At 42.0% G+C, this 26816-nt stretch overlaps 1 protein-coding gene across 9 annotated transcripts in view; it reads left to right on the forward strand.

Annotated features, from left to right (window-relative positions):
• Positions 1-378: 378 nt before the first annotated feature.
• magi1b (membrane associated guanylate kinase, WW and PDZ domain containing 1b) overlaps positions 379-26816 on the forward strand; it is a 143957-nt gene continuing 117519 nt past the window's right edge. For 4 of the 9 annotated variants that reach the window (XM_008409548.2, XM_008409553.2, XM_008409551.2 and 1 more), the window contains exon 1: positions 381-1159. In XM_008409548.2, the coding sequence (XP_008407770.1) occupies positions 862-1159 (298 nt within the window). In that variant the 5' untranslated portion in view covers positions 381-861. Of the gene's footprint in view, positions 1160-26816 lie in introns of all 9 variants that reach the window. The other 5 variants (XM_008409556.2, XM_008409557.2, XM_008409558.2 and 2 more) reach the window with 2 other exon arrangements.

The raw sequence follows: 26816 nt of genomic DNA on the forward strand, positions 1-26816 counted from the left end.
TAATAATAATTGCACCAATAATTTTATTAATAAAATATGATGTGTGGGACAATATTAAATCAGCTCAAGTCCTTATTGAATTAAAAAACTGCTATTGTGCTAGTAGTTTAATAAACAATAAAATTAGTAATATTAGCGATTGGTATTATCATCAATATCTGTCTTTATTTGTACTATTTTATTTTTCTCTCCTGTTATCAATTGTGCAATGTGATGTTTTGATTTAACATGGTAAATTTATAATAACCATCAAATTATAATAACTTTATTTAGGGATTTTTGGGGGGAATTCATGCGCCCGAAACGGAATTTAAAATTTCCCACCGCACTTAAACGTAGCACGCTCGGCAAGGCTTCCCCATTACGGCGGAGTCCAGAGTGGGAGTGAGTCTGAGCTCTGAACACACGGGAGGGACGCGCGCCGGAGAAGTTAGCAGTCTGACACGCACGAGAGAACTGCGTTTGGTTTTAAGTTGATTCAGGAGAGGAAACGCGTTAAAGCTCCCCCCCCTCCCCCTCCCTCTCTAAGGATTATAAAAAGAAAAGTGGGACCGAGGAAGATATAACATGACTTCAGCAAAGGAGCACTAAAGTGCGGGGATGTTTTGAAAAATGATGAGAGCGGCGTGAACACTTTAAGGAATAAGTTCAGAGTGGACCGGTATGGCTTGATTTGTGAGCCCGAAGGCAGCTGCGGGAGGCACTGATGTTTCTGTGGAAGAGAAGGAAAGTTTGCTGCGCTTCTCTCGGATCTACTTTGTGAGAAATTCATCGCTTACTAGTCTCGTATCTGAGCGGCAGAGCCCGGGAGTTGGAGGGGAGCCGCTTCGGTTCGGTGTCGGCTCTGAACATACATCAACCATGACGAACCCCGCGCTGAAGAAGAACCACTGGACCTCCAGGGTGAACGAGTGCTCAGTGGGGAAGGACACCCGCGGAGACCTGAACGTGTCTCTGCGCGGCGGCGCGGAGAACGGGGAGTTCGCCTACATTGGGCAAATTAACGAGAACCTGGTGTTTTACAGAGATGGAAAATTAAACGAGGGGGAGCTGCTGCTGGAGGTGGAGAACCTCTCCATTTCAGGATTACCTTTGTACGACGTGCAGACGCTGATAAAGAACTGCAAAAGTCCCGTGAAGTTGAAAACCGTGAGGCCAGGTAAGTCGGTGAAGGAGGTAGCGGTGGAGGGAATAAGTCCGCATGCGGTCCTACGCTTTTTAAGTTTAGGAGACTGTGTGGAGTAATTTGTTTCTTGGCTGTCCTTAAGTTTGTCAAACATACGCTTTGAGCAGGGGCGCTCCTGAGAGTAGTGCGGGTAGGGGGACGCAGTGGCTGTCCCTTAAAAATTGCTGGCCTTTACTGACGAGAAAGTCTTCTATACATTCCACATTTTAAACGAAAGGAACAATGAATTTTATAAATTGCAGCAATGATCTATTTCAGAGACATTGGTCAGAATCTTTAGGCCTATTTCCATTTTTTCCCCCTGAAATTTTATTTTTAAGAGCTGTAACATGGAGCGCAGAAACAAACATCTTATATCAGCAGTTAGCGAGGCTAATACAAGCGTTGTAGTTCCTGGAGAATGTTGTAGCATTTTACCTTAACCCTGAGATTTCCAAAGTGACTTGACATTTCCAGATCATCATATTTCATGACAGAGATTTAAAACTCAAAGGGAGAAAACAGAGCAGCTTTGCTTTTATATATGACTTGTTGAAAGTCTTGCTCTGACTTTGAGCCTAAATGCACCTCAGACATGGCACAATTTCCTTTTAAATGTCGCCTTGCATTTCTTCTGACTTAATTTTACCTGACTGTTACTGAAAACGGATAAATCAGAGTTGTCTTTCCGTACAAACTTCCACACTGAAGGGTGTTTTCGTCAGATTGTCCTCTTTTATAGTATGGCACTTTAACTAAGTGGGAAAAGATTAGCGTAGATTTTGTCTTTTGTTTCCAGCCAGTCGTGAAACGTGAGGCCGAAAATCAGAGTTTACTTTGCATTTTTTGAATTTGTTGTTTTTATGCTATTTTTTTCTCTCTTCATATTGGACCACTTTTAAATCTGTCCTTCCTCTAGTCATCTCTCTGTATAAATCACTACTCCATAAAAAAATTAAGATAAATCTCTGATTACTTTCAGTTTGGGTCTACCACCCCATCTTGCTTCCATTAAAAATATTTAGTGGCACCCCTGAATGGTTCACTTTGAAGAAGGTTTTTCCAAGTAAAAAAAATACTGAACAAGTGCATAAACTCACTCGTCAGACTTGCTGAAGAGCAGCGAGCGACAGGTTAAATGGTTAACTTATTAACACATTAATAAAGTTTGATGAGGTTTAAGTAAATTTCCCAGGGGAAATGCCACCTGTTTAGTGCAGGGAGACGGGGCATAACCCGAGCTCATGCTTGTTGTTTCAGCTTTTCCTTTTGAAACGGTTGTTAAGCTTGAGCTAAAACAGTTTGCACTGAGAACAATGGTAACACCTTCACCTCCCCTTGCATGAATATTTCCCCTGAACCCTGAGTGTACTCTCCTCAAGCAGACCTGACTGGCAACATTTCTCCAGCACCAAAACAAAACAACATCAGGCTTCCCAACAGGGAAGGCGAACGTCAGGCTAGCGTCGAGGTCAGTCTGGCTAGTTCGTGGTCAGCCTCATTCAGCAGCAGTGCAGGGAAAGCTCGACACTGAGCCACTCTGACAGCCTCCCAACACGGCAACGCAGACTGCTGAATATGATGCTCGCAGCCCGCCTGGCTCACACCGACTTCCGAAGAAAAAGAGCAACAGCTTTTCAAGGACAGTCGCACATATTTATAACCTGTGAACGCCGGCAGCAGCACCTGCTGGACCCGGTGGGATCGTCTCCTGTGCCACAACTTTCTATAACTCTCGTTATGATGAGCAGTGGATGATGATGTTGTCTGGGTAGCTTTCTTATTGTTGCTGTTGAAACGGAAAGCAGCACAGGTCGTTTTAAAGTCCAGTTTAATCTGACTGATTTACAGCAGCTCCAAGCTGCTGTGCGATACGGAGTGCTTGAGTTGAAGACTGAACAGAATGGATAATGTTTCCTCTTTTCTCACAAGTGATTTCCTAACCAGTAAATCATTCATTCCAGATTTTAATTGATTTGAAGGTGTCAGATGATTTCAGTTTAGTCGGATGTGTTTTGTGTTGCAGCAGCAGAACCAAGTCACTTATGTAAAACAAGGGGAAAAAAAATTAGACACAAACAATGGACTGTGACAATCACTGGTGACAGCGAGACTACTGGAGGACGACCGTCAGTCATTCCTGTCCTATACAGGCTAATGCAGTCAAGAATGTGGGCCGGATCAGGAAAATTGCTTGAACGTATGTGGTGGCGTTTGATGTAAACTTGGAAGAGAACAAAAATCTACCTTTTCTTCACGCTGAGTTGTCTGAAACAAATTGTGAGAAATCAGGGTTTAATTTAAGACTCGAAACCAGCCAATTTATCCAGAAGTGATAAAGGAAGTCTCAAAAGTTGAGATTTACGTCCAGGTAAATGTAGCTGATGTCTTAGGAAGTGATTTTTTAACATTAATTTATTTTATCAGTGTTTTTATTTTCCCATCAGTTTCAGTTTTGCATGAACAGTCATTTGCTGACTTATAAATATTGACTCAGATTTGTCCTTCCTGAAAAGTATGTATTGCTTGTCCTCATTTTGAGGAGTTTTCTCTAAGAGAAATGGGATGTCACAGGGAAATTGGTAATGGGGATTCCTGAAAACTTCCATCAAATGAGCAAATTATTGCACTTATGTATTTTTTAATAAATGGAGTTCTGATAATTTGTATAATAAAAAAAAACATTCATCCAAATTAAAGTTGAGTTTTTTTTCAGTTTAAGGTTATGTCACTGCAATAAAAACGTGCTGCATGTCTTTACCTGGGATGCAGATCACTGCTTTCTACACGTCTTTAAAGATGGCTGATTTGTTAACCGTCATTTGTCTCTTAGCTCAGCCTTTCCAGCGAAAACCTGTCGTGACTTCAACTTTTCTTTCCCATTTGACATTCAGGCAGAAGTGAGTTTTGCTCCAACACAAATTCTTGGTCTATTTAATGTTTACTTATTCATGCTTTGAAGTGCAAGTTCCTTTTTTAAATAAAGGCCTTCAATCTCTGATGCTTTAGTTTGTGCAGCGCGTTCAGAGGACCGTTCAGGGTGAAAAATCTCCCAGATGTGACTGCGTTCCCGCCTCTCATTCTCCCTGCAGCTTGTGACAATAGGAGGAAACTCTGTCCCCAGATTGAGCCAATCAGAAGTCTCATCATGCCACAGCCTTCCCCACCAATCTTTCTCTCCCCCACCCTCCTCCCAGAGACCCATCTGGGAATGTCGAGTGTCATAGCGCCACATGATGAGATTCCATTTCCAGGTTTTTAATAATTCACGCTGTCTGGGAATTTCCCTCCCTAATCAGCCCTAATTGGAAAAACATGCTTGGCAGCTAGGACCATCTGTAAAATCTTGCGTGACCTAATTTTACAGCGCTTGTGCCATTTTCCCACTTTAATCAAGTGAGACATGAGGAGAGGTGCGGTGGCGTCGCCTCGACTCGCCGACAATCACGAAGCTGCAGAGAGACGTGCGCTTAGCGACGTTATGCCGGCGCTTCCTGACCTGTGACCGCGCAACCAGGCAAACTCCTGTGTGCAGTCAACACTCAAACACAGAAGCATTTGTAGTCTGAGTTGACTGAATTCCTCTGCAGAGATTACAGTGTTTGCTCTGGGTATCCATGAAGATGTGCACACAGAGTGGGGAAGATGGATCTGAATCATGGCTACTGATGTGAATCCATAAGAAGGTAGTTCTAGTTGGGAAATCCTATGAATGTAATGGTGTTAAAAAAAACTATCTTGGTTCTGATTTAATGTTATGTTATCCCTATACTCCTTTGACAGTCTGGCACACTGAAATCTAGCTCAATTTAACATTCAGGCAGTCGGTTGTACAAGTAGAGTAGAGCGAGGTGTAGCCAACTCCACCCTAACCCTACAACAGTGAGGTTTGAGATTAAGACCAGATCAGTTCCATGCTGCGCAGATGGTTATGTTAATAATCTACGAAGGATTTGGAGGCTGAGGCTCACAATAGTTTATGAAAAGATTTATATCCTTTGAACTTTTTTCTTATTTTACACCCACTCACTTCAGTGTGCATTATTGGGACTTTTATGTGAACTTAAAATGGTGCACAATTGTCATTTTAGTTTTGTTTACAACTATAAATCTCAAACCGGTTGGTTTGTTTGTATTCAGCAGTTATGTACTTGTCGTCTCAAGGGCCAGATACTGTTCTTGTTCTGCTCACCGCTGAACAGTGGCGTGCACAGACATTTTGGGGACAAGTGATCAGTTGGTAAAAAGGGCACCTTGTGTGGTACCTGGAAATGTCAGCCAACTTAGAAATGTGAGATTTTTAAAAGGCAGAGCTTGAAAGTCGTATATTTTAAATCAATAGCCTTGCGCCACAAACAATACATTGTTTACAAAAATCAAAAACATTTACAAGGGCATCTCTTGCTCTAAAAATACGAGTTTTGGATTGTTTTTGGTATTTCCATATAGATGATATCTCCTGTGCCATGGGTGTTTTTGAAATCGACAACTAATTTTTATTTTTTTAAAAACCACGTTCCCATCTGGAATGGGAAGATTTAACCCTATGACCTACATGTAAAACTGTTTGTGTTGGAGAAAACTAAAACATCCCACTGTCTGAACACACCATCCATACTGTGCAAGATATTGGTGGAGAAGCTTGGCTGCAAGCTTCATGGAAGCTGGTCATAGTTGATGTGAGGTTGGATGGAGCTAAGCCCCTGTGCTACATTGGCCTAGTCAAAGCTCTCTGTCCAATCTGCTTGAGCTGTTGTACCTTGCAAAGTATTTAGGGGTTCTACAAAGGATTGACGCAGGAAGATGCAAAATGCACACCACAATCTTTGTATTTTACTTTTTAAACAACTTGAAAATCCACTTCATTTTTTGTCCACCTTATAATCAATCACTACTTCATGTTGGTTGAATATTGTTGCAAAACAAGGTACATTAAGCCCCTTTAATTAGCTTAGGTGCATGTTACGAAATGGTTAAACTATGTAAAGCAGCTGTGATGTTATCCTGGAGATGACGACACCGATGCCGGTGCATGGATGAGTGTGTCTTGAAACATGACACAGTAGCCCAGACCTGACCCGTTTCCCCGAGGCAGGAGGTTTGCTGTGTGTGTATGGGAGTTGTTTATTGAAAAGGAGAACAAGATTTGCAACCATGCTTTAAGGCACATTAGACTTTGACATCTTCTTCACGCAAAGGCTGCCATATCTCTCTCAGACCAATTGGGAATCCCCGAGCTGCAGCTTCAGATGAGACGGGGCGCGCTTGCCACGCAGTTAAATTATGCTATAGAGCTGGTGTGATAAATGAGGCCTTGGTAGCGATAAATTTAAAGAAGCATGAAATATTCTTACTTTAAATGGCGGCGTGACTTGCTTACATGCTCAGATTTATAACTGCGTCATTGCTTTAAGTCCTGACCGCGTTTAGATGCACGTCTTTTGCGACTGGGTCTGCCTGTGGAAGTGTTTATTTCCTTTTCTTGGCAGGAAGTTGGACGTGTCTCCTACCCCAACTGCTCCTCCATCTTTTGTGTTCTCCGACTCTACTTCCTTCCTCGTAGACAACTTTGGGCAATCGTCTCCGGCTTTAATTTCAGTGTGCGTGCTTCAATTTGAACAAATGTCCAGGAAGAGATGGTGTATAATGGTACGCTGTGAGATTTGAGATTAAGTGCACTGGACGGACTGTGAGTTGGCAACTAAATAGACCTTGAAATGCTGCCTCACCAATGCAGTAGGAGGTAATCACACATGTGCGCCGTTTCCTCGCTTGTTTACTAGAGAATCGTCTTTCTCTCCCTAATTAGCTTGAGTGGAGGCTGTTAGATGGAGTGTGAATGGGAATTGGTCACACTTGGCACTTGCAGTTACACACTCTGTCGGAGGCGGAGAAAGGCCAACTAATTTATTATAGTGAGCTTAATAGGGTGGCGGGGGGGAGCCACTGAGGCATTCCCTTTTAAGATTAAAAAAAAAAATCCTTTGAGGATTTTTGCTGAAAATTGCCTGAAAATAGTCCTAAATGTACATAATGACTGACATTTTTATGGCAGTCAGACTGGGTGCGACACACATACCGGTATTGCTTTCAAACCAGGGCCTTTTGGCAAAGTAGGTACAACAAACTCGGGACATGCTCCAATCAGAGGTCTCTGGCCAAATTTCAATGCCTGCTCTTTATAAAGCTTTGATCGGCTGATGCTCATCTTAGCCATTTCAGATTCCTCTTCAAAAATTTCTCTCTGAATAAACTGCAGACATGCTTCAAGGAAGTACACTTTCCCGCTTAAACAGCTTCTTTCATTTATTTGCTTCCTCTAATTTCAATTCTTGAACACCTCCCTGATACTGAGAGTACAGTGGACCTCCGCCTATTTGTGGTTCAGTAGTTGTGGATCCACCCAATTGAGGATTTTTTTCTCTGGAACATAACTCCAAATTATTCACAGAAAAACCTGCTAGCTTGCATAGTTTATTTTTTAGAACTTATGTAAAATATTTGAAAGAAAATGTAACTTGGAAAGGTGTAATACCTTAGTGCTACTTGACTTTCTACTGACTGGTAGTGTTTGAAAAGCAGCCAATAAAGATGTGCACTTTATTTTCTATGGCGCTGACTGGCTGTTTTAAATGTTATTGGAGGGGTTCTCAAGTATTTGTGCATTTTATCTAATTACCAGTAGCTATGGTATTTAATTCCCACAACTTCTAACCAAATGACTTTTGTATTCATTTATTGCTTTCCCTTTAGCCTTACTTTCATCTTTCTCAGAGATATCTCAGCATGTCAAAGAAAATTTCTTGTTTTTGTCTTGTTTTCTCTGAATTCAGTTTTTAAACACTGAAATTGGCTAACCTCGAGTTTTACTAGGGAACAACTCCCACACCAAAAAGTATTGCTGTGGCTGAGCGCTACTTGTCACTTTGCTGTTGGTACACCTGAATAACCTTAATCGGGGACAATAAAAGTTATTCTTTTCTATTCTGTTTTATTCTATTCTGCTCCAATGTGAACTTATCAGAAAAAATATATATTTGTACATTTTTTCTGAACACTAGTAAGAGTAGAGCAAAGTGAAAGTTGACCAGTTCTACTCACAAGCACATTTCTCAATGCATCTGAGAAATTCTTCTCCATATTGATGCTTATATATACTAGGGTTAGTAGGGCTTGTGCAGTAGCATGTCTACCAACTTCCTAGTTGACCTTTTTAAAAAAAAAGTATAAAAAAATGTTGAATTAAGTTCCTGAGGCAATTTGGGACGAAGGTATGAAATATTTTATTTATTGCTCAACATGACAAATTTGAATGAGAAATTCTTACCTTGCCAGAAGTACCACACTTATTTTCCTCTGTGCCACTGACGCACCCGCCCCCCCTCCCAACTGTAAGTAAACTGGTTGTGTGTGTCAATGGCCACATTAAATAATTCTCCATATCTGTGAGACATGTTCAGCAGCCTGTGTGCTCACAGTTCTTGCTACGTTTGCTCTCTGTCATATGTTATGTATCTAGCCAACTGATGAAGTTTCAAATGTATTTCATTACTCATTCCTTTAGTGGACAACCAATAAATGCACCAAGTTTGTTCACTGGATTGTATGATTAAAAAAAAATATGTGTGCTTCCAGAAGGTAATGATCTCTGTGTAGAGGAGGCTAGTGTGTTTGCAGGCTAAACGGACTGACGAGTCAGTGTCTTTCTGTCGGCTGTGCTGCTGTTAAACCTGGATGAGATGCGGCTCTGCCTTCAGTGGGCATGACACCGAAACAACATGATGGGATTTATAGTGACTGTGGACATTATTAATAGAGCCGAGACTAAAACCCGTAGCAAGTAGACTTTCTTCCACAAAAAAATGCTTTGCTGAAAAATGTTGGAAGAACCAAACTCCTGCATAAAGTAGCATTTTCTTTTTTTTTTTGACTTCTTATAAAAACTGAGCATGCAATACATCTTTTGTCATGGATAGCAAATGTCAGCCTCTTAAGAGTCCCAGTAGATTTCTTCTCTGTTCTAATTCAAAACCCCCTTTCCTGTGGTCTGCTTCCTCCCTTTCTTTACCTTTAAACAGACCCCACCCAAGGCCAAATGGTAGTCTTGTCTAGATAAATCCCATTATGTGATGTGTTTTGGAAGGTTTTTCACACACATCCACAAGCACACGGAGACAAAACAAAGTATCCACAGGTTTGGAGAGCGGTCTAGCCTTGATTAAAAGGATTTACACAGAAAAAGCCACAGTAGTGAGCCGCCTAGAAGTAGCTATGATGCTAGCGGTGTTTGCTGTTCTTTTCTATGCTCCATTCTTACTAGACTCTTCATTTTGTCTACATTTGCTGTCATTTGAATTTGTCATTTGTCACTGTGGGATAGCTATTTCACACCGCTGCCATCTGGAAATGTCTGTTCAAGCCTCCATTGAAACAAATAAATTAAACTGGTCATTCCACAACAGTTGCGTATTGCAGGGTGTGGCAGCTCTCTGAAAACTGCTCTGCTGGTAGCAGTCACTATCAGAGGAGATGTGATGGCTGAAAATATGGGAAAGAGACTTGATTTTCCTGCGACGAAAAGGTCAATCTCTCAAAATGAGTTTACTTTCCGTTTCATCTGGACTGAAATGAACCGTCTCATTTGAATGAGAGGATTGAATCTCTGATTACATGGTCACACCGAGACGGTTCACGAAGAAGTTGCTCTTCTACTAATTTAACGACCCGCATGAAAACCTCTGGTTAAGTTCGAATGTTGGTTAAAAATCGAAATGGTTTTCTGCTGAATGCAAACCGCTAAAGCAACGTTGGAATAAAATAAGACTGGGTGCAGTTTGTATGATGGAGCTTAGTGTGATTTCCTGACAAATTGCTTTAGTCTTTTCTTCATGTTGAATGATGTTGGTCTCGGAGAGCTCAACGTTCTCGGTGTCCTTGACTATAGATGTTGCATCCAGGTGATTGAAGTCTGTGCAGTTTGATACGACATGGAGGAAAAAAAAACTCCCCTCATTCGCGGGTTGACTTCGACTGTTTTGGTGTTGCCTGAGATCTCGGCGACATGGTCACACTGTCGCGCTGCGTGCACGCAGGATTGTGTAACAAAAAGTAAAGGTCATTAGGCTTATGAACTCCTAAAGGTCATAGCTGCCACGGTTGAAATGCTACAATAGAAGGATTTTGCCCTCATTTTTCACCTCTAAAACTGCAGAGTACGGTGAATGAAACGCACCGGCTTAATGATAGCATCTTAATTAGACAAGAAGAGGCTAATTAGCAGACAGGAAAAGGATTGAGTCTTAATTAAGAGGGCGCCGGTGTCCATCTTTATCTTGGTGGGAGATTTTGGTGAGTGGATTTGTGATGGGATTACTCCGTCACATACCTCGCATCGCGGTCTGTTGCTGGACCTCCAGACTCTTACGTCCTCAAACTTTAAAGCCATTTAAAATTATTGCCTTGCACGTTTTCTTTTAAACCTAAATGCGGCTCGTGACGGCTGTTTGAATTAAAACCTTAGATCTACTCTAGCGGCACTTTATATGGTAATTTTCCCACTTTGACTTTTTGCAGAGTTCTGCTAATTCTCTACTTTTAAGGAGATGGGAGTATACATGGCTTTCTCTTACTTTCATCTGCTCTGTTTGAGCCTGAATGTGACACGAAGATAAGTCCTTTTTTGAGTAAGTCTTTTGATTCATATATAAAAAAAAGTATAAAGATAGATTTAAAACCATATTCTGCTGCAGCCTGAGATCAACCACATGCAGTTTGAGAGGAATCCACTTCTTTATGCATTTATTGTAACCGTGGCAAATCTTTATCTTGTCAGGGTTACACATCCCCTTTTTGCTAAATACTCTCTGTGGCAGCTATTGAGTAAACTACAGTCATTTTTAGAATTTTATCAAGTAATCCTATGCTTTGCCACTACTTCTGCTTTGCATCTGCAAACAAATCATGGCCAATGCGTTATTTTCATTATGGTTGAGTATCTTCCTGGTTTATTGGGATAACCCTAGGAGTGCAGATTGCAACCTGACCTTCAGATTCTGAATTTGGACAGTTCGAATTATTATAAATTGTCTGAAACATTGCTAAATATAGTAAAAAAAAATGTTGCTCAGTTGGCAATACTTGGATGACTATTGTTTTGCAGATTTGGTGGGAGGGTCTGCCAGTCAGCTCTGTCATGGCAGAGAGAAAGTGGACGTCAGCTGATTTTCAAAGATTTGAGGAGGTGGATAAGATCAGTGGCTCAAGTCGGTTTCACATCAAGTATTAGCCAATCTCACAAAGTTAAGGAAATCTGGGCCTATTTATCACTGCAACCACAGGAAGCTCCATGAACGATTTTATTCAGTTGTATCTTTAAACTCTGAATTGGATTCAATTAATGTCAACTTTGCTTTCAGTCCCTGTTTGGACTGGTTGGACATTATAATATATGACTGATTCAGATTCCTAGCTTAAAGTGACCTCCTGCAGTCTCGTCTGAACAACCTCAGAGTTATGTGGTGCTCTGAACAAGGCATTATTTATCACAAATATTAAATGCATTGTTTTAGTTTTACAATTAATTACTCATTTCAGAGTATCTTTTATTATAGAAGACTCGGAAAACATTTGAATCAAAGCGTATTGCTTGGAACTTTTATTTTCAAGCCTATCTCACTTAATTTGTACGCGCGTTTTAGAGAGCTGCATAAAACTGAGTAGCTGATGATCAAGAGGGTTTAGCAGTGCGCTCATTTGCCAGCAGCCTAATCAGATACCCATATGTAAATAACACGATGCGTCAACATGGTGACTTTTCACAGGCCCTCTAGGTTTGTCATTGTGCCTCTATTTTTACTTTGTTTGCTGCACGCTCTCTCTCTGTTCTTCATGGAGGCCGTGTGAGCCGATTTCTACCCCGACTGACCTCTCCTCATTGCCGCTCGCAGAGCTTTTATGCGGGCATCATGTGATCTTCATTTGCGCGCCGAGGCCAAATGAACATGATCGTGTGGGAAGTGGTGGAAATCCATTTGTCACATGCCGTTGTCCCATCAGCAGCTCTACAGACGTGGAAACATAGATGCTCTTTGTCGTTTGAAGAACCCTGACGTGGGGGGCTGGAGGGTGAAGCATGCATCCAAATGCGTGTGGATGCTTTTCATAAAGTTACACACAGGGTTCTGGTCTTGGGTTCTCATTCTCCTCCTCTGTGATGCTTGTTGCTGTTTCCCCTCCGTTCTGTTCTGTGCAGGAATGCTGTGTTTACATAGCTGACTCTGGCTGAGATTAGTGTTTTAGTCTCTCAGGTGTCTGCTGAGTGTCACTGTTTGTTTCTTTTTAAAGTTGTAATTTTTTTTTAGAATCCAGTTAACTTGTCTGCTCCATGTGAAAATGCAATGCTGGACCGACTATGAGATGGATTTACAATGTCATCATGGTTCTCCTTGATGTTTCTTTCGCAGCACTGTTTTACCACATGGCCTTTGACGGGCCCTTTTATAAGCTGCTTCTGGCAGTTCATAAATCACCACTTTAGCCAGTAAAGGCCTGCGATGGTGTGATCTTTCAGAAATCGAGCTGATATTGCAGATCCAAGAGCGAGGGAAGGAAATGCAACTGCACAGACACGAAGCAATCCACACAGTCTGTGTGTTGGACATATTGCCCACTGGGAACAGATACCAGTGGAGATCCGCGACTCATTAGAGTGACTCCATCTCCCTTCTGGCTGGGAGTGCTTTACAATCTCCAGAATGAGCATTAGAGTGCCGAGGATTCCTAATGTAGTCTTGAAAGGTTTGGAGATTCATGGAATTTGATTTTTACTTTATTCCAGGACTGAAGTGTCTGATTAAATGTGAAATTCTCAAAGTGAGTTGTCTGAACAGATTACACATCAGAAAAGTACTTTCACCTTAGACAAGGTTACCAGTCTCATGAAGAGATGCTGCCCTGGTGATGAAATGCACAAGAGCGAGGATGAACTCTGGCAGGTTTAAACCTGAAAATCATGCAGAAACCAAATAAGTCTTGTTTATGCTCCTTCTCCTTGTATTTTAGGTTTTTGTTCCAAGTTGAACTCATAAAAATGGGCCAGGAAATTAGACCAATTTATAATTTTCTTACAAATTTGGTCTCACGCCGTCAGATGGACGGACATGTTCCTATATATTTTCAAAACAATCCCAATAAAACAATCTAGAGTCGCTTTTACTTGGTTGGTTCAGCTTCTCTTAAAAATAGTTTAAAGTTTTCATGTTTGCTAGATCCCACTGTTAGGTGGTTGTATTGCTTTACATCGTATCATAGCTCACGTTCGTACTGAGAAATTGGCTTACTGTTTTCCTCCTGACTGTTGGAGCGCCATTACTACCTTGCTTGAGCACGCTGGGGGCTGACTTCAACTCCCCTGATTGCTCCCATGTCCTTCCACACGTCACACCTAGACGGTAGGAAAATGTCTCTGGCATCTTCATGTTTCATGACAGATGATTGTTTTTCTCTGAAAATTTGGTGCATTTGAAAAACTGTCTGCTGTGAATTTATGACTGCTGGCTCCAAATTTCCTCCTAATTTGTAGACGCTTTACCATCTTGTCCCTTCCTGCCTACCTTTTGTACCTGTATACAAACCATTTCATTCCTGAGTATTTAATTACGCCATCAGATCATTTTCCTTTGTAGCGAAGCGTGTTTATGAATTATTGAGACAAAAATGGTTCCAGAATGCTCAGTTCTCATGCTTACTGTGATTTTATCAGATATTTGATAAGAAATGATCTTTATTTGGTACAGCCAGGATCAAAACAAAGGTGTAACATTTTGGAAGGGTCAACATGACCTGCACTTGTTTCTGTTCTATGCGTCTTGTACCGTGCACTGTTTATGAGCGCTACATATTTCAGCTGGCTTCATCTCCTCGGTCTCCTGGAGCAGGGAATCTTGCCTGTTAAATCTTTTCTAAAATATTGCATGACCTCCCTCCCTCAACAGCTTCTGTCTTTGTCATTCCCACCCAGTAGTCCATGCTGTGAAATGACTGGTTCTGCAACAGATGATGTATTGCTCCAATCAGCTTACCACATAAGGGAATCGCCTATTTTCTTAACACTCCAACAAAAGTGAGCGCAAGATTGCCGGCGAACACAAACGTCCCTCCATGTCCTCACGCTCTGCTGGGCACCAGAGCTCATAAATTAGACAAGAAATCTAATTTCCCTGTGGGGTTCTTAGGCTCTGAGTGCACGCAGACCCACTGTTTCTTTTCAGGGGGAAGTTGATTTCTATTCTTCATGATGTAAATGGGCTGATAAAGGGACAGCTGGAACTGGATTGTGGCCTACTTGCTTGCTGAGTCACAGTGGACAAGTTCTTCTCTTATTGTCATACTGGGCTTCAGAGCAGAGCACGCATGACAGTCGACTCCGCACAACACTGCTTTTTTTATGTGTGTGTGAGAAGGGGAGCTTATCGCGAATGCCGAATTGTGTTGAGCTTGAGATTCTTCAGGGTCAAAGAAAGCACCAAGCACGTTTGAACAATGTTATCATAGAAAACAGCTGGAGAAACAAATCAAAAATGACTCCTATGGGCAGAGTGGCCGCCATATTTGGGGTCACATGTTACTCAGCCCTTCAATTCTCTTACTTTTCATAATGTTTGAATCAAAGGTATTTTTGGCTGTTTTTGTTAATTGTTGTTTTTATCTTGACCGGCTTTCAGTAGCTCCTTTTTCCTGTGTGTCTCTTCCTCTCTTTAAAGGTTAAATTTGAATGAGTCATTGCAATAAGGTTCACAATCTTAAAAAGAAATGTTTACTTTCATTTTAAAAGTGATACGACAGTTCATGCGAGTTTACCTGAGGTGGATAAGACGTACGTTTAAAATTTAGGAATTCAAATATCCAAAATATAAAATTTTCAAAGCTTGTTGGGGGAAAGAAATGGAAAGCTAACACGAGGCAGCCGAGAATGCTACCGAGTTGGGTACGCTGAACATGGGCATCTGTACAACACAGTGGCTCCTCCAAGACGTATATAGTTATAGAAAAAGTCCATCCATCCATTTTCTTCCGCTTATCCGAGGTCGGGTCGCGGGGGCAGCAGCTTCAGAAGGGAGGCCCAGACTTCCCTSTCSCSWGCSMCTYCYTCCMGYWCCTCSGGGGGAATCCCAAGGCGTTCCCAGGCCAGCCGAGAGACATAGTCCCTCCAGCGTGTCCTGGGTCTTCCCCGAGGCCTCCTCCCGGTGGGACGTGCCCGGAACACCTCACCAGGGAGGCGTCCAGGAGGCATCCTTACCAGATGCCCGAGCCACCTCAACTGGCTCCTCTCGACGTGGAGGAGCAGCGGCTCTACTCTGAGTCCCTCCCGGATGACCGAGCTTCTCACCCTATCTCTAAGGGAGAGCCCAGCCACCCTGCGGAGGAAACCCATTTCGGCCGCTTGTACCCGTGATCTCGTTCTTTCGGTCATGACCCAAAGCTCATGACCATAGATGAGGGTGGGAACGTAGATTGACCGGTAAATCGAGAACTTCGCTTTTTGGCTCAGCTCTCTCTTCACCACGACGGACCGGTACAGCGCCTGCTTCACAGTAGACGCTGCCCCAATCCGCCTGTCGATATCCCGCTCCTTTCTTCCCTCATTCGTGAACAAGATCCCTAGATACTTAAACTCCTCCTCGGATTTGGAGGCACTGAGCCTCATCCCGGCCGCTTCACACTCGGCTGCGAACCGCTCCAGTGAGAGCTGCAGATCACGTTCCGATGAAGCCAACAGGACCACATCATCCGCAAAAAGCAGAGATGCGATCCTAAGGCCACCAAAACGGATCCCCTCAACACCTCGGCTGCGCCTAGAAATTCTGTCCATAAAAGTAATGAACAGAATCGGTGACAAAGGGCAGCCTTGGCGGAGTCCAACTCTCACCGGAAACGAGCCCGACTTACTGCCGGCAATGCGGACCAGACTCTGACACCGGTCATACAGGGACCTGACAGCCCGTATCAAAGTACCCCATACTCCCGGAGTACCCCCCACAGGGTCCCCCGAGGGACACGGTCGAACGCCTTCTCAAAGTCCACAAAACACATGTAGACTGGTTGGGCGAACTCCCATGCACCCTCCAGGACCCTGCTGAGGGTGTAGAGCTGGTCCAGTGTTCCACGACCAGGACGAAAACCACACTGCTCTTCCTGAATCCGAGGTTCGACTATCCGACAGACCCTCCTCTCCAGGACCCCTGAATAGACCTTACCAGGGAGGCTTAAGAGTGTAATCCCCCTGTAATTGGAGCACACCCTCCGGTCCCCCTTTTTAAACAGGGGGACCACCACCCCAATCTGCCAGTCCAGGGGAACTGCCCCCGATGTCCATGCGATATTGCAGAGTCGCGTTAGCCAACACAACCCCGCAACATCCAGAGCCTTAAGGAACTCCGGGCGGATCTCATCCACCCCCGGGGCCCTGCCGCCGAGGAGCTTTTTGACCACCTCGGCGACCTCGTCCCCAGAGATTGGAGAGCCCAACCCAGAGTCCCCATGCTCAGCTTCCTCAACAGAAGGCATGTTTGTGGGATTGAGGAGGTCTTCGAAGTATTCCGCCCACCGGCCCACAACGTCCCGAGTTGAGGTCAGCAGCGCACCATCCCCACTATAAACAGTGTTGGTGCTGCACTGCTTCCCCCTCCTGAGACGCCGGATGGTGGACCAGAATCGCCTCGAAGCCGTACGGAAGTCTTTCTTCATGGCCTCTCCAAACTCCTCCCACGCCCGAGTTTTTGCCTCAGCGACAACCCGAGCCGCATGCCGTTTCGCCTATAGAAAAAGTCTCCAACTCAAATTTGAATTCAGAAGGCATAAGTTATTAGTGCTGTCTGAGAGTAGAATCTCGGAGACCTACTGACCCGGAACCCAACGCGTGGATTTAAGAGTCTGTGTATTTTGTCCTAATTAAAAAAAAAACAAAATTGCTGCACCTGTTGGGAGCATTTTCACTCTGATGTGCATATGCCAACACATTTTCCTAAACTGTTTCAGCAAGCTGTGTTATAGTTGGGTAACACAAAGTGGTGAATGGAGGCACAAATAATCAGTCCATATTTTGCTTGTAACCATACTAAAGTAAAAACTCAATTATGAAGCCATAATCAATCAGGCTTCATACTCTAAGTTATTATACATGTGGTCTGATTATAAAAAGTCACTTAAAGCTAGAGGTAAACATTAAAATCAAGTTGTAAAATATACTTGAACTGCAGGTGCAGTTAAACTCTCATCCATTTGGCTCAGACATAAATAAATAACTCTTGTTTTGCAGGTAATTATTGCGGCTAAATGTATGTCTGGATAAAACAACATGAGTGGACATTTTTTATTGAAAGAAGAAAAACTAACAACCACAGTGAAACAACACATTTTACCAACGTATCAAAAGAGATGATTTTTGGTGGATCTTTGGAAAAAGCAAGAGTGCTCACTTTGACCCTTTTTTTTTAACCACTCAACAGCCACACATCAATTCAACACACATTTCTGTTAGGTGTTTTTTTCCTTTTTTGGTTGTTTATAGGAAAATGCAGTGGTGCAGATCCAGATGGCTGATCATCATCCATGTATGGCAGTTTCTTTCCGTTTTAGCTCCACAGGCCTTTTTTCTTAAGCTGCTTTTTAAAAACTTGGTTTGAAAATCAAAGGACAGACTAGTTGTAACTTAATTATAGAATACATATTTTTCTTTGTTTTGCCTTTTTTCGGGACTTGAAGATAGTTTTCAGTTTATTTTTCCAATAGCTGTTATTTCTAAAGATGTCGCCTTCACTACCGGTGAAGAGGTGTGTTTGTGTTTTTGCTGACTCCAAAGGTTCATTGTGCTCTTTTCAAGGAATGTGAAGAATCCTTTGTATCCAGTCGGGGCTGTTTGGTTGCTTATCTCACCTACGACCGCCGTTAACTGTCAGTCCACGACACAGGAGCACTCCTGCGTTGGAGTCACATCCTACATCAATTCAGAACAAATACATGCTTCTCTTTATCTGACATGATGACTGTAAATGTAATTATTTGTAATGTGTAATCTGCTAGCATAGTCAGCCACAATCTGAAACTTGGAAAGTGTTCATGTCTCGAAAATGTCCTTGGTTTTGTGTGGGGTTTGGCAGCAACACTGTTGGACCAGTCGGACAGGTTGGGATGAAACTGCTGCATACCTGTGCTGCACCTGTTAGGCAACATGGGCGGCGCGCAACATCATCACGAGGGGGTGGGGCTCCCAGGAGAGATCAGATGCCACGCTCCTTCCTGGAAACGTGACCACACCCGCAGTCGCCTGACATTTTTTGTCGATGCAAATTACTCATGCTTGCCAAACCTTGCTTTCCATAATGTTTGAATCATTTTTAGTTTTCAAGAGTTGCTTAATTTACACCAAAACTGCCTTTTGCCCAGTTAATAATAATAATAATAATAAAAAAAACATGCTTTATCTCTCTCTACCCATCCACTCTTATCCCCTCTGTTCATCTGGAAATGGTAAACATGACGTTGGAAGTGATTGGTGTCAGGTGACCGTTCTGGTTGCCACAGCAACTGGGTCCTAAATCCCAAAGCACCGGTCATCTCCAGGGGCTGATTGCTAAATAAAATCTTCCCGGACACACACAGAGACTTGGAAAACGGTGGATAAACATTGGCGGGGAGAGGAGCAGCTTTGAATCTCATGATGTGGTGGGCAGATAACTTTGTTTAGCTGCTCGAGGACGAACAGACCACATTCCTGTCATCTCTCTACAGAGGCAGCGGGGAGCACGGCCAAGTCGGACACATCAGTCTGGTCCCTTCACTGGTGTTTTGGACATTTGCATTGTTTTTGAAGGGGGATAAAATTACCTCCTTGGTAGTTGTTGCAACTGATCAATTGGTCGGTTAATTTATTTGTTGGTAGAAAAATGATGCTTAATTATAACTTGTTTGTGTCGATACGGATAAAACTTTGTATGTTATTGGGCCCTTTTACTGTATGATAAATTGTCCCAGAAGTTATTGCGATAAACGATATCAGACCATTTTCAAGTAATATAATGGTCATGGCATAATAATGCAATATTGCAAAACATTCTCAAAGATTAAAAAACTTTAAATTCTAATGAACATTTAACACTAGAACTGGAAGACAATTTAAATGTCCAAAATAAATAAAATGTAACATAAAAATTAATTGACTGTGTAAACAAAAATTTCCCTAAAAAAATAGCTAGTTGAGACACATACACTAGATTGGAGACTTTTGTTATCCAATTTTTGGTAGAAGGCAAAAATGAAAGGAGAAAAATGCTAAATTGTTCAAATGGAAATTGAGTTTGTTTTAATTCTTATTTGATTTATTGCTTACTGCAACAAATCAATTATTTATTGCAGTAAATAACAGTTCCTATAGTTTCTGTAGAAAAGTTTTATTTTCCTCCTCACTTAAATTTCTTGGGTTCCTCATTGACCTTACCTCCTAAAACTGTTGGTGAGAAAATAACTATGCACAGATCTGAATTTGGTGGCCAATTTCCAGTCTCCTGTTGACCTAAAGATAACTTAAACACAGGATTCTACAAGTATTTTAAAAGACTATAAACTTGTCACTTTGTGAAAGAAATTAGCTGGGATACAATAAAAATAAAATGAGTCCTTTTGTGTATTCCTTGAGTATCTGTATCCTTACCAGACCATTCATACTGCATCAAAGCTCAAAAGGATAAATCCAAGCTGCTTTGCTGTACTTGGATTAGCCTTCATGTTATCTACTAAAATAATTCTCCCCGTCGCGTTCGTGCACCCTGAATGAACCACATATTTGTGAGCACCTTGCTGGTACTGAAAATTGGGTCACTTTGATTTTTCCTTTTTAGTTGTGTGTGTTGGGTTTGGTGCATTTACTGATCAGAAAAAGATGGAACTTTTGAGTTTCTGACCAATGCGTCATTGGTGCGGGGCGACCAAGTTAAATATTACCCAACTCAAGTCACCTGTTTCTCTGCATCTCTAACAAATGTCATTTTTATTGGTTTATAGGTCTTTCTTTCGGTTGTCATTTAGGGGATTTCTAATTTGGTTTGTAAAATCTCTCTCTGTTCCTTAGGATGTAAACAAAGAGCCACACTGGAGACTGTTAGACTCCAAGTTTTATAAACCTGACCCAATTAATGTTTAAATCTAAATGTCAGAAATTTCTCTTTTTTGGTGCAGGGAGATTTGGAAAAGCAGCTGCGAAAAGCGGGTAAACAGACGGAGGGTTTCCACAGGAAAACCGTTGCTTTGATTGCTGTTATATTTAAATGCAGTTTAAAAAAAAAAAAAGACGACTGATATCACAACTCTGCTGGCCATTGTAAAGGAGGGAAAAGAGGAAATGTTTTGCTTTTGTTCTCAGAGTTCCCAGACGTTCGACCACAGGCTGTGCGTGTGCGTGAGCGCGTGCGCACACAAGCCTAAAAATGTTCACTGGCATTCATGGCTGTGTGATCTAAATACAGCTTTTAAATGCTGCCTAAGTCACTGTGAGCCATTGGGCACAAACAAGGTCATAAAAGTGACCCTGTTTTGCCTTTAAACATAGACCAGGGCTATATTTTTGATACCGAGCTCCACGGGCAATTGTATCTTGGGGTGAATTCAAGTCAAAGATGGATCTACATTTAGCTAATGTTTGCAGATAAAACTTCAGCCTTTGACGATATCGTCGTCATTAAATAATTTTTCAGGCTTGGTATACAATATCGACAACGTTGCACCTTCACGTTCAGCCACATTGAAACTATAAAATATTTAACACTCGTGTATTGTTGGTCTTTGTAGTTAATTCTGGAAGGTTAACGGCTTGTATTTACAAGCTGTGATGCCATGCAAAACGTGAATACAGTCCAATAAACGTGGGGAAATACACAATCACTTCTATGGTGCTTTACGCACGCTACCCCAGGATGTACGTTTCCCATCTGGCGGGCGCAGAGGAGGAGAGGGTAGATCTCTCCTTTGTTGTGTGCAGCAGCTCACCTGGTCCATTTCTCTGACTCGTTTCTGCCTCGCCAGGCGCCAGCTGTACGGGGAGGTGTTTCAGTCAGACACCTGGCAGCTCAGCCCAGGTTAACCAGCGGAGCCCATCACTCTATTTATAGCAGGATGAATGACAGACAGAGGACACTGTAGGTCTGGATTAGACGCTGTTCATCTGGGACAAGATGGAAATTAAAAAAATTCATTTACAGCGAATGTTTTATGACAATATGAAGACTCTGAATGTTGAAGTGTCTTGCAAAAGTGTTTGCAAGACACTTCATCTCGCGTGTAATCACCCTAAGTTCTGAGGTTAGGCTGGGATATTCTTAAAGAAGAAACCAATAGATTTATGTTGACTCTGGAGGAGCTGTATAGTCACCATATAAGTCATGTACTCCTTAAGTCTGACTTCTATGAAGGATGAGAAGAAAGCCATTGTTGAAAAACCAGAAGTCTTTCTTGTATTTTGCCACAAGCCATGTAGGTGAAGTGTCTCATCTGCCCTGATCAGATGGGACAAAAGCTGAACTTTTGGGCTTTATGTGGTTTCTTGCTTTCCACCTCATCCTGAATACCCAATCTCTTGTGTGAAACATGATGGTGAAGATGGAAATATTGCAGAATACAGTGCCATACTGGAAGGAAACCTATTGATTGCAAAAAAAGATGATGTGACATTGGGGGCAATGTTCACATTTCAGCAACGAATCTGATCATCAGGCCCATGTTGTTGGAACTGCAGTGTTTGGAACTGGACATAAATCTCAGTTGGATTTATGTCCAGACATAAATCCAACAAAGAGTCTTTGGCAAGATGATGATTTTCATACATAATCTCCAGTCAGACTCTAGATGTTTGAGGAGAGAGAGATTCTGAAACTGAGTGATAAATTGATTTTGTAGAGTAATAGGATTTTCTGTTTTTGGAGATTTAATTTCTTGGAAAATTATTTTTTTCCCAAGAATGCATTCCTGGGGTTTAGTCCAGTGATTTTTTTTAGCCCATCCAGTACCTTCTCTGGCTTCTCTTTATTTCAACTTTGAATTCAGGTCAACTCGGAGAGAATGATTGAAGTAAGTCATTTTTTAAACATAATTCAATGTTTTTTGTTTTTTTTAGGAAAAAAGTGAGAGGAAAAAAAAAATCTAATTTGGTATCAAATTTAATTTTCAAACCATATCACCCAGCCTTAACATAGCCTAAAGTGCTCACTTTTTAAGTGCACTGAAACATGGTTCTATGAAGCCATGACTCGGGGGATTTGCACTTTTTAGATTTTCACTTGTAAAAATATTTGAAAACCACGTAAGAATTTTCTTTGTATCACATAAAATCTGTACGAAATACATTGAAGTTTATGGATGTGATTTCCCATCTCCCAAAAAATGTTGAAGTCACTATAAATAGGTCAGCCTCCTGCCCACCAATAACATGAATAAACACTATCTGATTCCCTGCTCACCTGGAAAGTTTTACTCGTTCCAGCTGTTCTGACCTCAGACCGCCAGCATCCGCTTGCTCTGGCGTCTACAGTGAGCTTTACGTTCACTGTATGCCTTGATTTTCATAGGGTAATTTTCATTGGCACCAATTGTACCCATCAAACTGGCTTTACTTTATAATATTTAACATCACAGTTGAGGTGGAAATGTTCTTTTAAAAATGGAATGAGACAACCAGGTGAGGCAGCAGCTGTGAGTCCTGAGGCGTGAAGGCCAAGAACATGAGATTACCTCATTCTGTTCAGATTAGCATTTCAGCTCCCTCCCATTTTCACTTAATTTTCCCTCTGTCTCTCTCGGTATTTGTGGGTTTTTTTTTTGGTTTCCCCCCCCCCCCCCTTCTGGACTGATTGAACAGAGTAGATGTGGGTCATAAAATCTGGGTGTGTTTGTTTTTTTTTAGTGTTTTTAAGCGGGTGTGGTCAGAGAATGAACCTGCCACTCCCTCCGCTTTTCCCCTGAGACTCATTCCAGCGTAGAAACCAAAATCAATCCTCTCCTTTGTCGCCGAGCCCCTTCCTCCTCTCCCTTCCCCAGCTTTCATTTCTGCCGTTTATCCCGTCTTCGAGATCGTATTGCCAAGAATCCAATTACATCACATGACGGTGAACTTAGAGTAATGCCAGAGCGCTGTAGCTCTCTGTTTCCCTTTTCTTGCATCTTCTGGCATCGGGAAGAAAAAGCAGGTTGTCCTACTCCTCTGTCATTTGGCTCCAGGTGGGGTCTCTTGCTCTGGTTCATGGTTGTACCTCATGGCTCCCCCTACGGTCTCCCTTTTTTCAGGCTTTCTTAGCATTCCCACACCAAACCGTTGCTTTGTTTACACGGTCCTAATGCTGTTGTCACTTTTATCCAACGTGCAGCAGGTGACCCTTGAATGGAAACTAAAGCCAGAGCATGACCAGGGAGGTGATTTTTTTTTTGACTGCGACCTTTAAAATCCCTGTTGTGAAAACCTTTAGCAAATCCACTGTAAAATTAGTTCAACTGTGGAAACAAGGACATGAATGTTGTGGTTACCGCCGTATCCTTCTGCGTCTTGTTTTCTGTCGGTGTCTGAATCATTAAGCTGTCAGGATCCTCCAACAGCTGGTGATGTGTTTTATCTCCATATTTTATGTCAGGAGGAATACCTTTTCTCAGTCTGTCTCTGTTTAATAAGCCTGAAGTGCACTGTGTCACTAGTCGGCCACAAATCACCCTAATTTCCCGTTTGTCTCATTTGTTGTTCATTTTGACGTCTTAGCTGTGTCCTGGACTGAATCTCGGGGAGATTATGAATGACGACTGTGATTGCAGCCCCAAGTCCTTAAAAGCAAATCTTACTCTTTTTGGTTTAAATAAATTGACTGGCAGACTTCCTCTAGTCTCATAACTTCCCCTTTCTTAATTCTCACCCACTCTTGGTAGTTTACTAGTATGTTTCAGGTAGTTTTCTGCCCGATCATTGATCACAGATCTTCAAAAAAAATCCTGACCTGCCGTTTTTAAATTTGGCCAATACTGATTTTCCTGTCTGAAAAGTTACTAAATACAGCAACAAAGTCACCAAGTTGGCAATAGTGAGACAATATTAAACGCACATGACCTGGTGGGCTAGGTCGATAAGATCATCAGCAAAGTTGAACTTGTAAAAACGGCAAAAAGGATATGACGACAACTAAAGTTAGAGGGTTGTATTAAAATTTAATCCTGGTACATTTTGGATTTTGTTGAATGGTTTTATTTCTGTTTGTCAAATAAAATGTTGTTGGTGTCCAAAATAAGCCCAGATTGATCTGCTTTACCGCACTTGGGAAATAGCTTGAAACCACGAAACATTCATTGTTTAAGGATGTTTTAGTTGCTCTCAAGATGCATATTTCCAAATTGAATTATCTCAGTGGGATGTATAGTCAGTTCAAAAATAAAACTCTGGGTAAAAAGCTCAATAAGATTTTCTTCCCTATCTTTGTAATTTATTTTAAAGCAAAAATCTACTCTAGAGAACTAAGAGAATGAGATTTTGATTTTAATATTCGAGACAACTATACAAATATCCTTGCCTCAATATTACTTCTCTACTTAATTGAGGAACTTTCATCCCTAAATGAAGTATTTTAGCCTGCAGCATGCGACTCCATAACTCAAGAGTTTACTCTGTGGAGTGAGCATCCGGTTAGCATTTGTAAAACGTTGACGTTTTGTTTTAACAAGACAAAGGTCTATTTACTTGCATGTAATTGTTTAAAAATCTTGTTGCATGTGGGTATGAGCAAATTGATATGCTGTATTCTCATTTGTGTTGGTTGTGAGCGCTCCTCTGTAATAAGAAGCCACTCCCGTTGTTAAACTGGAGGAGTGTAAACATGCTCAAACCACTTGGCTCTGCTTTTTTCCCCTCTTTCTTCCACATTTTAGCGCCTTTTATTTCTTTGTTCTGGTGAAGTCTCCTAGTTTGCTCAAGGGATTTTTATTTATTTTTTTTGTTTCCCTTGAGCATTTTCCACGTCTGGTGTAATGGAACGAGGATCTTATTTCCTCGTTCGATTCGTATTGTAGCTTTGCTTACAATACAAACCATTTCATGTTTTCATCTCCTTATCTGTTCATTAATTTGTTCACTGAAAATTCACTGAAAATTAGGATATGTAAAATGTGACGTTTTGCAACCTTTTGTGTCGAAGCTCAGCTGCTTGCACGGTTTCATTAAGACAAAACTTCTCTTGAGCTGATCACCGCATATTAAAGAATGTGGCACTGCACACAGCAAACAGGTAGAAAAACGGAGTCTGTCCACGTTGCTGTGTGGATTTTCAAGTCTACGTCTGTACTCTCTCAGCAGTGGGACTGGCACAGTTCCTCATAAAGTTCCACAGGCAGCATGCTAATGTCAACGCTGTGCTTCCCCGCCCCTGTTTTAATCACAACCATATGCCCAGCATTCCTCCCCCTCCAGATACCTGGACCCTGAGCAGTCAGTAACACCACAACCATGGCTTTTGGTGAGCTTTGCTGAATTACTGCTTTAGCATTTTTTCATAGAGAGTTTAAATCTTGCCTGAGGAGCCTTCCAGGTGAAACGGCAAATACGGTCGAATGCCTAGAAAGCTTTGTGACACTGCATACAGTAAAAAGCACATTGCAAAGGGAGACGTTGTTAGAGTGGCTGCTACTTATGCAGCTCATGAGAAAAGGAAATGCAATAGAAAAGTGAAGGGGTATGCACATTGGGTCAATGTATGTGTTGTTGGATCTTTAAAACACATTGGAAGGGTTGTTCTGAAGTTTTGATATTTTTGAATAGAACTGGTACAAGAAGGGTGTTTGTGTTGCAACTTGTAGTAGCTGTCGTCCACCGGATGATTTTTAACGCGAGACGTTTGCTGCTGGCATGTTGCTTTTTAGAATCACAACTCTTATGTTTTGGGGGTTTGACATACTGCTTGAACAAGAGGCAGGGTAAAACCTCAGCTCACCATCACAGGGCAACAGATGCACACGCTCAACCTTTAGACCAACTTATTGTGACCGATTGATGTAACAAGCATTTCTTTGGGCAGTGGGATGAAATTGAGTACGCACACAGGGAGAACATGCTAATTTTAAGCGGGAGGTCCAAGATCTCTACCAGAATTTGACACAAAGGACTTTTTTATGGCAAGGCAACAGCCAGAGAAAACAACTCTGATGTTTTCATGTTCTTCCTGTTTTCTCTGTTTTTAGTGCCCAAGAGGTGGAACGATAACAGTGGGGAAAAAAAGTCAGTTTTCTCCTCACAATCATATCGAATTGTGCCTTCTTTACACTTGCAATCCTGAGTGCTTTGGTTTCCAAGCTGTGGTCTTTCATCTTGAAAGTCAACAAGGTTAAAGACGGTGTTCGGTGTTGCTCTGAGAGCCTGGTGGGTTGATAATTTGGGACACCATAAGGTTTTATCTCAGGGCTCAATTAGTGGGGTAATCTGAAGACTCGGTGCGCCCCATGCTGCAGCAGACAGATGGTGACTTGGTGTGCGTTTGTCTCATTTGAACGGTACCTGTCTCTAAAACATAATCACTCTTTACAGCTGTCTTTGCAGTCTCTCGTTTTATCCGTGGTCGTACTGATCTTACGTGGTTTCAAATGC

This window comes from Poecilia reticulata, linkage group LG5, assembly GCF_000633615.1.
Source record: "Poecilia reticulata strain Guanapo linkage group LG5, Guppy_female_1.0+MT, whole genome shotgun sequence".
In the NCBI taxonomy this organism is placed as follows: Eukaryota; Metazoa; Chordata; class Actinopteri; order Cyprinodontiformes; family Poeciliidae; genus Poecilia; species Poecilia reticulata.